Source organism: Vombatus ursinus, unplaced genomic scaffold, assembly GCF_900497805.2.
Source record: "Vombatus ursinus unplaced genomic scaffold, bare-nosed wombat genome assembly UNPS02005286.1, whole genome shotgun sequence".
Lineage (NCBI taxonomy): Eukaryota > Metazoa > Chordata > Mammalia > Diprotodontia > Vombatidae > Vombatus > Vombatus ursinus.
In genome coordinates, this window is record NW_020945064.1 from 13,212,873 (window position 1) to 13,226,938 (window position 14,066).

The 14,066-nt window shown below is 41.6% G+C and overlaps 1 protein-coding gene across 1 annotated transcript in view; it reads right to left on the minus strand.

The window, feature by feature from the left end:
- Window positions 1-14,066, minus strand: part of CRISPLD2 (cysteine rich secretory protein LCCL domain containing 2) — a 79,816-nt gene that overhangs the window by 38,326 nt on the left and 27,424 nt on the right. Inside the window, exons 3-6 of the mRNA XM_027847213.1 lie at window positions 11,683-11,801; window positions 7,881-8,013; window positions 6,731-6,846; window positions 171-271 (exon numbers count right to left, since the gene is read on the minus strand). Of these exons, the coding sequence (XP_027703014.1) occupies window positions 171-271; window positions 6,731-6,846; window positions 7,881-8,013; window positions 11,683-11,801 (469 nt within the window). The remainder of the gene's footprint in view (window positions 1-170; window positions 272-6,730; window positions 6,847-7,880; window positions 8,014-11,682; window positions 11,802-14,066) is intronic.

The following is a 14,066-nucleotide window of genomic DNA, read 5'->3' on the forward strand; positions in this document are numbered from 1 at the left end:
GTCCAGAGGACCATTTATAAATTGTAATTTGAGGTGGGGGGGCCCTAAATGTTTTCCTTTGTTTCAAGGAAATTCCTCAAAGGGGGAGAGGGGCCCAGTAATTACCAGAAATAATTGCAGTGTCAAATCAAAAGGCATCAGTAAAACACTTTTCATTTAAAGACTCATACCTCGGTAGCAGAGGTTATTCCTGCAGCCTCCACCATAACTGGGCGGACATTCAGAGCAGGGCCGGCCATTTCTATATGGAGCTTCACCAATCCAATTTCCCCTGAAGAGAAGCAGAAAATAACTGTCAAACATACCTCCAAGGTCTTCATGAGTGCCGCTGTCACGGATGGGCCAGGTACCTGACTCTGACCTGGGGTGAGATCTCCAAACTGCAACCCCAAAGGCAACAGGAATTAGGGAGAAATGAATGTTTCCACTGTTTGTAAGATGGCAGACAGTACTCAAAACGGAAGACAAAAAAAAAGAAAAAAGAGGCTGCTGGCCTCGGCTCTTTCCATGAACTTATAGTCTGAAGCTTTCGAGCATAGACGGCGGCTGGGTAAACGGATGGAGATACAGTGGGGCCCCTTTTCATCCCACAACTGAGTAGTCAGTTTCTGTTTGCCCTGGAATACCAGCCCAGCCACAAATCCACCAATGTTTCTTTAGTCCCAGGACTGAAACGGCACCCAACACACACTGGGCTCCAACAGAAAGTGTTTCCATTTTAGTCTGCTGAATTTTCCCCTCTTATAGCCATTTCAGAAATGAAAAAGCAGGGTCCCCAGCCTTAAACGTCAAAAAGCAGAGGTTCACAAGAGAACAGTTCATACCATAATAAAGACTTTGTAAACACTCTGACAGACTTCAGAATTTGGTGCTCAGCATAGTGTCTGGCACATAGTAGGTGCTTAATAAATGCTTAGGGTAGCTAGGTGGTGCAGTGGGTAGAATGCCAGGCCTGACCTCAGATACTAGCTATATGACCCTGAGTAAGTCACTTCACCCTGTTTGCCTCAGTTTCCTCATCTGTCAAATGATCTAGAGAAGGAAATGGCTAACCAGTCTGGTATCTTTGCCAAGAAAACCCAAATGGGGTTAGGAAGAGTCAGACAAAACTGAAATGACTGAACAACAACAAATAATGCTAATTGGTTGACAATTCTGACCAATCCCATAACCCGCCATGATTCCAAAGGACCTGGAATGAAGCAGGCTACCCACCTCCTAACAGAGAGGTGATGGACTTAGCACTCAGAATGAGTCATATTTTTGGACATGACCAATGTAGGAATTGATTCGTTTTACTATTTGTTAAATAGTGTATTTTTTAAAAGTGTTTTTATTTTAAATGGGTCTATAGGAAAAAAATAAATATTTGCTAACTGAGAGAAATTATAATTAAATTTATATTGATATTAAATACTTATATTAAATTTATATATATTTGCATTTATATATTAAAGTTTAACTTTTAAAAAATTGTAGGATCATTAACTTAGAACCAGAAAGGACCTTCAAGACCATTTAGCTCAAAATCATTACTTTACAATGAAGAAAACTGAGGCCTAGATAGACTAAGTAACTTGTACAACATTCCATAAGCTGTAAATAGCGGAGACAAGATTTGACTTTAGATTTTCTGACTCCAATTCCAGCACGTTCTTCATGAGGGACAGAGTGTGTAATCTAAAGGATTCTAGCTAGACAGAAAAGCATATGGATCAAAGGATTTAGAACCTCAAGGAACCCTGGAGATTGTCTAGTCCAGTGAGGCCTCAAGGCCACATGTGGTCCTCTAGGTCCTCAAGTGCGGCCCTTCACATGGGGCCCTGTAGGTCCTCAAGTATTCAGTCAAAGGGCCATACTTGAGGACCTAGAGGGCCACATGTGGCGTCAGGGCCTCAGGTTCCCCAGCCCTGGTCTAGTCCAATCCCTTCATTTTACCAAAGAGGCGATCAAGGAATTTGTCCTGGGTCACAGGTGATTAAAAAAGAGTCAGAACTCAAATTTTTGTACTTTCTTAGATGAAGGAGCAAAAAACATGGATTCCTGACTGCAAGGTATGAGTATGAAATTCCTGTGATCTAGATAGATGGATGGATGGATGGATGGATAGATGGACGGATGAATGAGTAAATAAATGAATGAATGGATGGATGGATGAATACACACATATACATAGTATATAAAATTTGTTATTATATATGTATATATGTATGGATGTGTGCATATATATGCTGACAGAGAAAGTACACAGTAGATATAAATGTCATCCACTTACTTGTGGCAACCAAAGTTCTACCCTAGGCTGGTGCTCCTGCTACACATCCCACATGAGATTAGTGTTTGAAGTAGCATCTACTAAGGAGAATAGCTTTCTCTCCATTTTTCTTTCTCTGGCTCTTGCTGTCATCAGAGAAAGGTGAGAACCCTAGACAATGTGGGAACACATCCTTGAAATTGTACTGGAAGTCAGTGGATGTCTGTGATTCATTTCAGAAATGTGCATCAGAGCCAACTTTCTAGGAACAGGCCTCTTCTTAAAAGGGAAAGTCATTTATCGGCTTATAGTACATTTTGAAATACTGCATAAAATACTGCATGAATACAGTAAGCCCACAGCTGTTCTCAAAATACATCACGCAGAATGAAAACAGAATGAGTGCCCATAGACTTGGGAATGGTTGACAAATTGTGGTACATGAGTATAAAAGAAATATACTGTGCCTTAAGAAATGATGACTATGAGGATTTCTAAGAATCCTGGGAAGACTTGTATGAGCTGATACAGAAAGAAGCAAACAGAACCACAAGAACAATATTTACAATGACCAGGATAATTTAAAAGGAAGCAATAGCATTAAGAGACATCAGAACTCTAATTAATCTAATACTCCAGAAGATTGATACAAAACACACTCATCTTGGTAGAGATGGGGTGAACTACAGGAAGAGAATTAAGCACAGACCATGTACGTGGTCAATGTGTTTTCCTTGACTTCACTTTTTTGTTCATTACAAGGGAGGGTCCTATTGGAGTGTGTGTGTGTGTGTGTGTGTGTGTGTGTGAGTGTGTGCATGTGTGTGTATGTACATATATACATATATACATATACATACACATATATATACATATATATTTAAAGCATCAAAAAAACTTTTCCCCAAATCTTTTGCACACACATGTCTGCATGTACAGACACACACACACATATTTGTTTAAAAGAGGCAGCATGGATAGAATAGTGGATAGAGGACCATTCTCAAAGACCTGGGTTTAATTAAGTCTTGCCTCCCACCTATCCTGGCTGTGTGACCCTGGGCAAGTCACCTCTCAGTGCCCCAGGCCAAAGGTGTGAAATTCCTGCTGAAAAACTCCCCAGTGCAGCTCAAACCAGATCGAATTATAACTGGGAAATGTTTAACAAAATAAACATACAACAAAGATAATGTTAATTTGTGGTTTTTTAAATCAACATGTGGCCGGCATGGATCTGTTCCTATTTGAGTTTGACTCATTGCTCTAGGAAACTCCCTAAGACTTTAAGTTATCAGGAAGGTGTCCATCTGCATTGGGAGGGAGTTGGGAGGGAGAGTTTCCTGACCTGGGAGCTCCTCACACCAATGAAGTCATGGTTTTTAAACAGGGATCTAAAGACAAGGTCAGGTGGGGAGGAGGGATCCAAAGTCTGAACAGCTTCAGGCTAAGAAGGGTGAATAGAGAGGATAAGAAAAAAGAGTGGAATAAGTTCTCAGTATAGAATCATGGGATGCAGATTTGAATCCTGACTCTGAAACTTTCCATCTGTGTGACCCCAGGCAAACCATTTACCTTATCTGGGCCCCACACTCCTCCTCTGTAAAATGGGAGGGGAGAATGGATCCAACTTTCTAAGATCCTTTCTAGTTCTAAAACAAGGATTCTAACATGGCCTAGGAGAGAGGTTCTCATTTCCTTTCATTCTCCTTGGTTTACCTAATGGCCATAGGCTCCATCTTAATTCTATCTGGTATGGAAAGAGGGAAGGCCCTTTAATAGCACAGTTGTTAAGTATGTCAGTATAAGTACATCAGAAAAGGCAAGAGGAAGGTGTTGGTTATTTTCACCGTTGGCATAGATCCAAATTCTTCAATGACTTTGTTGTTGTTCAGCCATTAAGTCATGTCTGACTCTTGGTGACCCCACTTGGGGTTCTCTTGGCAAAGACACTGGAATGGTTTGCCAATTCCTTCTCCAGGTCATTTGACTGATGAGGAAACTGAGGCAAACAGGGTTAAGTGACTTGTCTGGGGTTACTAGCTAGGAAGTATCTGAGGTCAGATTTGAACTCATGAAAATGAGTCTTCCTGACTCCAGGCCAGGTGTGATATGCACTACCTCGTCACCTAGCTGCCACTCTCAATGACTTAGTAGAAGGTTTTTGAGAGCTGATTGCTTGCAGGGTGATAGTTTTTCAGTCATATCTGGTGATGAATCTCTTTGAATTTACCTAGGCTGGTCATGGGATGACAGGCAGATTCAGTCTATCACCAGGACTGTATTTAAAGCCCTTCCAGGTTACGAGGACCTGCTCAAACTCATATGCTACTAGTACCTCAAGAATCCTGGCTCACTCTTCTCAGTAAGGAGGTAGGACACCACAGATAGATAATGTGGTAGAAGCCGACAGTCAGGTTTGCTTAATAGTTTCTCTTTGTTTTTTTTTTAAATGTATTTATTTTTATGTTGTTTTTCTTAAAAGTCTACATCTTTGTAGCTTGCCCCAGATGATGTCTCACAGCTCTCGACTCACTTTGATTTGTAGAGAAGCTCTGACCTGCTCTATTTCCAGCTGAGGTCAGCTCACTTCTCCTCACACAGCCTGTTAGGCCCCTATTCCTAGGGACTCAATATATTAATGAAGGATTTTATGTGGCCAACTTGTCAACTTTAGTCCACTAAGAACTCACCAGCGCAGGGCCCCCCGCCTCAGCATCTGCTGTAGCAGAGATTACAGGCATGTGCCCCACACCCTGCCTGTTTTTCTTTTTTAAAAGGGAGAATTCAGGGTAAAAGGAGGTAAAATGAGAAATACTTATTATATAAGAAACAAAACAAAAAAATTTTTTTAAATCATGGCCACCACATCAAAATGAAACGTTTGAGTAAAGAGCTTCAATGGATATGATGCACAATTTTTAAAGAGAGAGAAAACCATAAGAAAAAAATAAAAATAAAAAAAAAACTAATCTGATCAACAGACCCTCTAGGGTTAAGTCCCATTTATAATGTCTACATGTTGTACACACAGTTATTTGTATGGCATCTCTCCCATTGGAATGTGAACTCCCAGAGGGCAGGGACTGTATATTTGTTTTTCTTTGTATCTGCAAGACTTAGCACAATGCCTGGCACATAGTAAGCACTGAATGACTGCCTGTGGATGGAAAGATGGATGGATGGAGAGACAAATGTTGGTTGCTTTGAGGGTCTTCCCAGTTCTCTAAGAAGTCTCCAGTAGGTTTTATAATATCTTAAAGTAAAAACATCACGTCTTCTCTCACTGGGCTGAACTCATTGGGCAAGGTATCTTTAGGTTTTGCTGAGCTATTTTAGCCAGGAGTAGACAAGAGATCTTTTCTGTCTAAGCTGGCTTCCCCAGGTTTCCATTTTCTCTAGGCCAGAGACCATGTCTTCTAACTACCTTTTTATTTCCGACCCCACCCATGGTGTCTAATAGAATACCCTACCCACTATAAGGGCTCAAACGCAAGCTGATTGATCACCAGAGGCTCTGAACAGCGGAAGAGTTGTGTCTCCTAAGGCAGGACTAACCAGTGTATGTTGGAATATGTGGATTTAGAGTATCTGGGGGAGGGGAGGGGAGGAAAGAGAAAAAAAAGTCAAGCAAATTGTCTCCTATTATGGAATTTTCTGTACTCCATACTCCCGGGTAGTGATGTAAGCCCTGCTGCTCTCCTCCAAGCCTGCCCCTGAAATGCTACCACAGATATGCAAAGTATTCTCCCAGGACTTCATTTTCCTTCCAACCCTCAGCTGTGGCCCACCCTACCACAGCCAAGTCTGACAGAAAACCAAATGAGGATGTTTCCATGTCAGCCAATCCTTTAAAAACAGCAGGCTATAAACTGGGTTAGTTGTTCTCCAATCTACAGCCCAGACTTCCCATTCATTTACAACTACCATTCACTTTGAATGCATGAAAGAATGAGTTAATTATCCCCCCCACCCTGTGCAACATGCTGGGGGGTGTGTGTGTGTGTGTGTGTCGGGGAACACAAAGAAAGCTTTTTTTTTTTTGGCATTAGGGAACTCACTTCCTTTTTCTGGGCCTCCGTTTCTTCATCTGTAGACTGAGGAGGTTGGCCTAAATAATCCTATGCCTAAACCATAGTCTCTGTCCTTCAGGAGATCACAGACTATCAAGGATAAGACAAACACAAAACCAAATCCAATGTGGAGAGGCCATGTAGTACAACGGAAAGAGAGATAACTTTGGACCCAGAGGTCCTGTGTTCAAATCCCAGATTTTCTGTGTGACCTTGAGGAAGTCAACCTCTCTGTGCCTCAGTTTCTCCTTCTATAAAAGAGGGAGTTGGACTGGATGGATTCTTAGATCCCTTCCAGGTCTAAGTTGTGATTAGTTCATTGCCAAACATGGGCTGGTGACAACGAGTTTTGTATTTCGAGTATTTTGAAGTAAAAAATCAAAAAGCCATTTCTTATCATTCTTACTTTGGAGAGTAATTGCAGACGAGATAGACTGCATTCTCCCACACGTCTCCCCAAACATTGATCTTCCTGCAGGTGTTCACAGCACAGCCAACCTTGTTGGTAGTCGCCCAAACTATCTGGAAAACAAACAAACAAACATGGCACGCACTTGAGACCACCAAGGAGCAAGTCCGTGCTACGGATGATCTGTCCTCTTCTGGATCGGCCTTGCAAGGAGATAGGTGGGCAGCAAACATGGTGTGATTGACAGAACACCGAGTGGGGACCCCCATCCAAGGAACCTTTGCCTCCCCCACTACCTTTCATAAGTATTTCAAATTCCACCTTCAGAGATCTTCCTTTTGAGGTCTAAAAACTTCCCGGTCTTGAATCTCTTCTGGTAAAAGGCAAATACCCCTGGGAATGGCAGCACCTTAAATCCTCATCGTGAACACCTGAACTGGTCTAGCTAAGGTAAGAGCAGGAGGGTGAGGAGGAATGGACCACAGGATAGAGAAGGGCATCAGAAGAGATGTGGGAGGGCACCAAAGCTCAAAATGTCTTCCTCCATGCTTCACAATTCTGCTGTAAGGTTGGCCCCGAACTTGGGGTACAGAATAACAAAAGCAACTAAATATTTTAGGTCAATATCAATAAGCTTGGGAAGGAAATAAGCATTTATTAAGTTCCTACTATGTGCTAGGTACAATCTGTGCTGTTTACAAATATTATCCCATTCAATCCTCAAACAAACCTGGGAGGTGGATACTACTTTTATCTCCCATTTTACAGTTGAAGAAACTGAAACAGACAGAGATTAAGGGACTTGCCCAGGGTCACACAGCTATTTAAGTGTCTGAGGCGAGATTCGAACTCAGGTCTTCCTGACTCCAGACCCAGTACTCTAACCACTTAGACATCCAGCTACCTCTGTGCCAAGGAGTCAAGTCTGATGCCAGTATACTTCAAAGAGTTATCTGTTCTTATTATTCATTTTTTCTGAGTAGTAAATAGTCTCTCAACCACTCTCTCACCCTTGTTAGTAGGGGAAAGTAGTTGGTTTCCAAAATTTCTCCCAAAATATTTGTTTTCACTTTTCCCTCAGATGACCCATAGATATCATTTGGTGATCTGTATTAGCTAAGATCTCAGACCTTTTCTAGCTTCTTACCTGAGTGTAATGAGTACACATAGGTCCCGAGCACCTCTCTGGACACCAAGGGTTGCACTCATGGGGGTAAGGATATGTGTAATCTTTTACTTCATCATACCACGACTGGACATGGAACGCTGGAGAACGATACCTATGGAATCAGAACCATTTTGGTGATGATGCAGAGAACCTAAGACATTCGTTACTCTGAATATGAGTTCATAGAATCACAGAGTTAGAAGGGGCCTCAAATCCCTTAGTCAAACCCCACCCAAAGCATGAATCCTTTTCAGCACCTAAAATGAGAAGTCAGCTCCCCTCTGCTTAAAGACCCTAAGTGATAGTAAACTCACTACCATATAACGAAGCTCATTCCATCTTTGGATTGCTCTAATAATTAGGGAGGTTTTGTGTTGCTATTAAATATGATTTGTAATAAAAATTAGTTAATCATGATTAATATTGTTTTATTATAAGGTGGGGGGAGGGGTTTTGTTAGATTAAACCACAACTTGGCTCCCTATAATTTCCACCCACTGATCCTGGATCTGTCTTTGGGGGTCAGTGAGAACCCACCTAATCCCTCTTACACATGCTAACCCTACAAAGACATAAAGACAGTTATCACATTCCCACTAAATCTTTTTTTCAGGCTAAAGATCCACGCTTTCAGAAGGGGAAATACCTTCAAGCAAATCATATCCGAGTGCTGGCTGAGGGCAAGGTTCCCTGAAAAGCCCAGGAAAGAAAATCACTTTAAATAAAATGAAGTGAAAATACTACAACTCAGTTTCTGCACTTTTCTTTCTATCATCATCCAGAGTAAGCAGAGAGAAAGGGATTGGGGGAGGGCACAAATTTCCATTTGTCCCCATAACCCCTTCTTTTTGTGAAATACAAAAGAAATAAGTGATGTAGAAACAATGAGAAATTATTTGGTCTATAGAGAAAGTACCCTTGGGGACACAGGAAAGAAATTTCCCTCCTCCCATTAATAAAAAGAAAAATGAAACCAATTAGCATCAGGGAAAGAAGAAACATTCACTGGTGGAAAAAAGCATTGAGTAGAAGACAAGAGCCCTAGGTCCTCATCCTCATTAATCTGATATGTGAACTTGGGCCCTTTCTGTTCCTCAGTTTTCTTATCTATGCAATGGGGGACTGGACATGACCATAGAGTGAGATGTGGAAGGGACTTTAAAGGTAATTTGGTCCAAACCCTTCATTTTGTAGAAGAGGTAACTGAAGACGACAGGGGTTAAATGACTTACCCAAGGTAATGTAGGGAGCCTTAATTAGCCGTTGATCTCTAAGACCCTGCCAGCTCTAATGTTCTATAATTCTAACTGCAAAGGGACATATTACACAGCTTTAAAAAAAAAAAGGTCAATGAAGTGTTGTCAAAAAGAAAAAAAAAGAGAGAGTCATTGAAGTATCTTTAAAAATGCCCAAAGGGGAAAAGAAAAATTTTCAGAGGGAAACACAGACAAGCAGGATAGCTTTGAAAGTAACATGTTGGATGTATTAAATACTTTTTAAAAAAGCAAACTAGATAAAATAGATTTGTGGTTTCATATGGAATCCTTTTTTCTGTTCTATTTGGTATATAGAAATATTTCCCTTTCTTGGTGTTCATTTAGTTCAGAACAAAAAAAAATTAAAGTCACAGCTAAGAAACCTTGTTAATGAATAATTAATGCTACTCAATTTGTTTATATGATATCAAAAACCCAGGTAAAGACTGGAAAATTTAATAATTTAATCAAGTCTCTGAAAGCTTTCCAATATCCACATCTCTGCATCATAGACACACACACACACACACACACACACACACACACACACACACTGAGTTATTCCACTTTCCTCTGTACTCTACAGCTGGGCTGGAGTCCCAAGGGAAGAACCAGGCCCTGTTATTGTACCCTGGTCAGGTAAGATATACTAGCTGAGTTATTCTCAGCAGAAACTGGTGGGATCATTCATTTTATAGTGGCGTATTTTTCTGTTTTCTAGGTTGGCACTGATATATTACTAGGAAAGAAAACAAACTGTATGCAAATAGTGAAAGGGGGGCAGGAGTGGAGATGAGGTGGAGGTCTATGGCCAGCAAGTATAAACAATGTGGTTTCAACAAAGGCAAAACTAGAATAAGAAATGACCATTTAAGAGCAATGTGGTGAACTGGGTGGTTTAGAGGTCATGTAACAATGACTGCTGGGCCCAAGAGCACCATGGTAGTGGTCAGCAATGCTTCCAAAGACATTCACTCTTTTCAGAACACCAGCTCAGAAAAGTGAGATACATGCTGAACTTTTAGGCAAACATCAATCCCCTTCTGACCCACCTCTTCCCCAAGATTCAAGACTGTGTATATCGTGTGAGTTCCTTGAGGACGAGCACCATGTTTTTGCGTTTCTCTGGATCCTCAGTACTTAGCACAGTTTCTGACACATACCAAATGTTTGTTGAGACTCATTGATTACCATTGTGACAGATACTTAGGATTAATTGTAAATACATGGCAAGTGCTCCCCATCTCCAAATGTGGAACCTACGAACAAAATTAGATTCTAGAACTGAAAATGGGGAGGAGGAGGCAGAGGAAGGGAGAAAAATAACATTTGGGCTTCAAATAAAAGCAAATCTCCAACTTACATTTTTTAAAAGCCATAAAAAATTCCAGCTGGAAAAGGTAGAGTATAAAAGGAAAATACCAATGTGTGTTTGGTGCCTGCTGTTTTCAGAGCCCTCGGACAAGCCTCTCTTGGAATGTCCAATAACATGAGAGGTTATGCATGGGCACAGACCACCATAACACCCAGAATTTTCTAAGTGCATTAGAGAATTGCCAGGCTCAAGAACAGTAAAGGGTCTGAAGAGGTTAGCAACTAGAGAGGGAGGGGAATTAAGGAAAACTTCCTGGAAGAGGTGCTATGTAAGCTGGGCTTCAAAGGATGGAGAAGCATTCAGCAGGTGGACAGGGAGAGGGAAAATATTGCAGACATAGGGAATGGCATGGGCAAAGTGGCAGAGCACAGGCCATGTTCATGGGATCAAAGCTAGTCCAGTTTGGCTTCTCAATTGGCAAAAACATGGGAAGAGAGGAGGATTGTAGATTCAGAGCTGAAAAGGACCTTTGAGGCCATATGGTGCAAACCCTCCTTTTAGAGATGTAGACACTAAAGCCCAGAAAGGAGAAGATACGGCTTAAGGTCACATAAAGGTAAGAGTTGACCCTAGGTCCTCTGATTTCCAAACCAGTGCTCTTTCCATTGTAGCAATATGAGATAAGGCTATAAATTTAGGATGGTAATCTTTGTCATCTCTCATCCCATTAACATTCATTTAATCATCCTACTTAGAACAGGGAAATTCTTCCCCCAGGATCTAAAACTATGAAACTAACTCAGCCCATCCCTGGAATGTTCCTCTTCCTGACCAGGGCAATAAGAGTAATGTCTCTCCCCATTTCCCATCAATCAATGTAACTTCCAGTAACACATCCATGATGAAGCAGGGTTTACTGTATTTGAAAATGACCCTGAAGGCACAAATGTGATCAGGGGATGTACTCAGAGCTGTTTTTTCAGTAGTACAAATGGAAAGTACTGGGTCATTTTCTTGACCAACAGCATTAGGTGTTAATAGTACCATCCCATGCCTACTCCTTGGCTATGTGACAAATCAAAACCAAACTGAATGACCCACATACAGATCCAATCCTAGAATCTTTGCTTCATCAGCTGCCTGGCCTAACCACTGGAGGTTATAATAAGGGATCACAGAAGCAACCTGAATGATATTTTCTGTTTCTTACCTGCCCCAATGGACTGCCAAGTTCTGGCCAATGGACACAAGGAGGGTGGCAGGTCCGTGTTCCCAGATACATTCATGGGCCCAAGCTGCTGCTGACCTTTCCAATTCATCATCCCAGGTCTACATGAGAAAGAAAGACCAAAAAACAGGCAAAGACCAATGGTGATTATCAGTGAGATCAACAAACCATCAAACCCAATGGTGAAATCTGGTCTCTAGAGAAACCATTTGATGGAGTTTGTTGGACCCATTTTTAGCTGCTCCAACCACATAGATACAGTATTATCACCATTAGGTAGGTGGGCCTTCCCTAAAAGAAGCAAAGTGGAGGGGTGGACAGACAAATTTCAGACAAAATTCAGCAACAACTTCTGACGTATATTCCCGAAATGAAAAATGTCCTCATTGTCTCATTCCATCCCCCCTCACCATGTGAGTTCAGGCAGACAGACTCCTGAAGCATCCGGGCCTCAGTTTCTCATCTATAAAATAAGCAGTTGGACCAAACAGCTCAAAAGTCTAAGAATCCAACTCCAAAATTCCATTATCTTTTTAACTTTCATTGGTCTCTCTTTACAAGTCAGATTCCATGTACTACCACATCTAAACATGCTAAAAGGAAGAAGCTGCCTTTTAAAAAATTTTAAAAGAGAAAAATAACAATTCTGAATAAAGTCATCTTCATGGAAGAATACCAGAGTTAACAATAAGCCACTCCCTTATGACGTGTGAGATCTTGAAAGTTAGTACCAAAGAAATCAGTCTTGGATTTGTTAAGGCACTGGTCCCTTTCCTTACACACTGCCAGAACCTGCTGTGGTTTGGACAGGGGCCTAGGCAAAGAACAGAGACCCCAAGCTAAAGATAAGTCTGTGGCTATTTTCCTCCTCCAAGAAGAGTCAGAGAACTCATAATTCATCAGGAAAGAAGATAATGAACAAACTCAATGGGGGCTGTTTTTCTTCCCCAGAGAAGACTGCTATATGTGTCTTTTGGCTTATGGTAAGTCAGTTGCTTTGAGTCATACGTAGCTAGCTTATTCAGAAGAATAAAACATATAAAATTGGTTTTTGGAAATCGGATCCACAGGGCAATATCACCAGGTCCTTCTTATTGCAAGGGTCATTTTCTGAGTAGCTAAAGAAGATTATAGGGTTTTAAGTGGGAAGGGATCTTGGAGACCACTCAAGTCTAACCCCCTTCATTTTGCAGAGGAGGAAACTGAGGCCCAGGGAAGAAGTGACTAGGCCAAAGTATGTGGCAGAACCTGGATTCTAATTCAGGTTTTTTAACTCTGAATGGTAGAATAATAATGAGAAGAAGGAAAAGGAGGAGGAGAGGGGGAGGAAGAGGAATAGGAGAAAGGGAAGGAGGAAGAGGAAGATAGCAAATTCAATGTTTACTAAGCACTTTACATATATTAACTCATTTGATCCTCACGACAATCCAGTACTCAGTTCAGTGCTTGGCACATAGTAAACATTAATTAATGTTTTTTGATTGATTGAACCCTGTGAATTAGGTGCTATTAATATCCACATTTTACAGATGAGAAAGCGACATGTCTGAGGCAGGATTTGAACTCAGGTCTTCCTGACTCCAAGTCCAGCGTTCTATAGACTATGCCCCTTAGCTGCCTTGTCAAAATCAAATGCTCTTTCTGCTACACTGAGCTTAGCAGTACTCAGGGATGCTCTTACTCTCCTACCTGAGGGGACAGTTGTGAGAGCCCAGGGTATAGCATTCCTAGTACAGTTGGAGGAAGTGCTGTTAGAGATGCTTCATGTAAGAAATCAATATCTCTCAGGTTTAGCTTTGTGACTTCCAAGTCACTAGTAATGGGTATAAACAGAGGCTCATTCTCTTCTGCTTTTTCAGGCATCTCCCAACCAAGTTATGAGCACTCAAGGACTTAGATGGATCACATCTCTTCCCTTCCCTTCCTGTCCCAAGGTCCCTTCCCTGCCTGACTCTACACAGTCCTTGAGGCTGAAATTCCTTCTCTTGGACTCTCAGACTGTCAGGGCTGGCAAGGTCCTTAGACATCACCTGATGGGATGAACAGGATCCTTGGTGCCTCTGAAGCCAAGAAACCTGGGTTTGAATCCCAGCTTTGCACTTATTGCCTATGTGATATTGGGTAAGATATTTTTCCTTGATGGACTTCAAGTCTGTCATCTATAAAATGAAGGGGTTGAATCTCTAAGGTCCCTCCCAGCTCCAAAACTCTAGCTTCCTAACATCTCCTCTCCGGTTTTGCAGGGTGAGGAGGGGTAGGGGCTTACCCAAGGTCACATGCTAGTGAGTAACAATAGTGGGCTTGACCCCAGGTCTCCCATCTCCTGATTCAGTTGCCCTCTCTACTATCCCATACTGCATCTTATT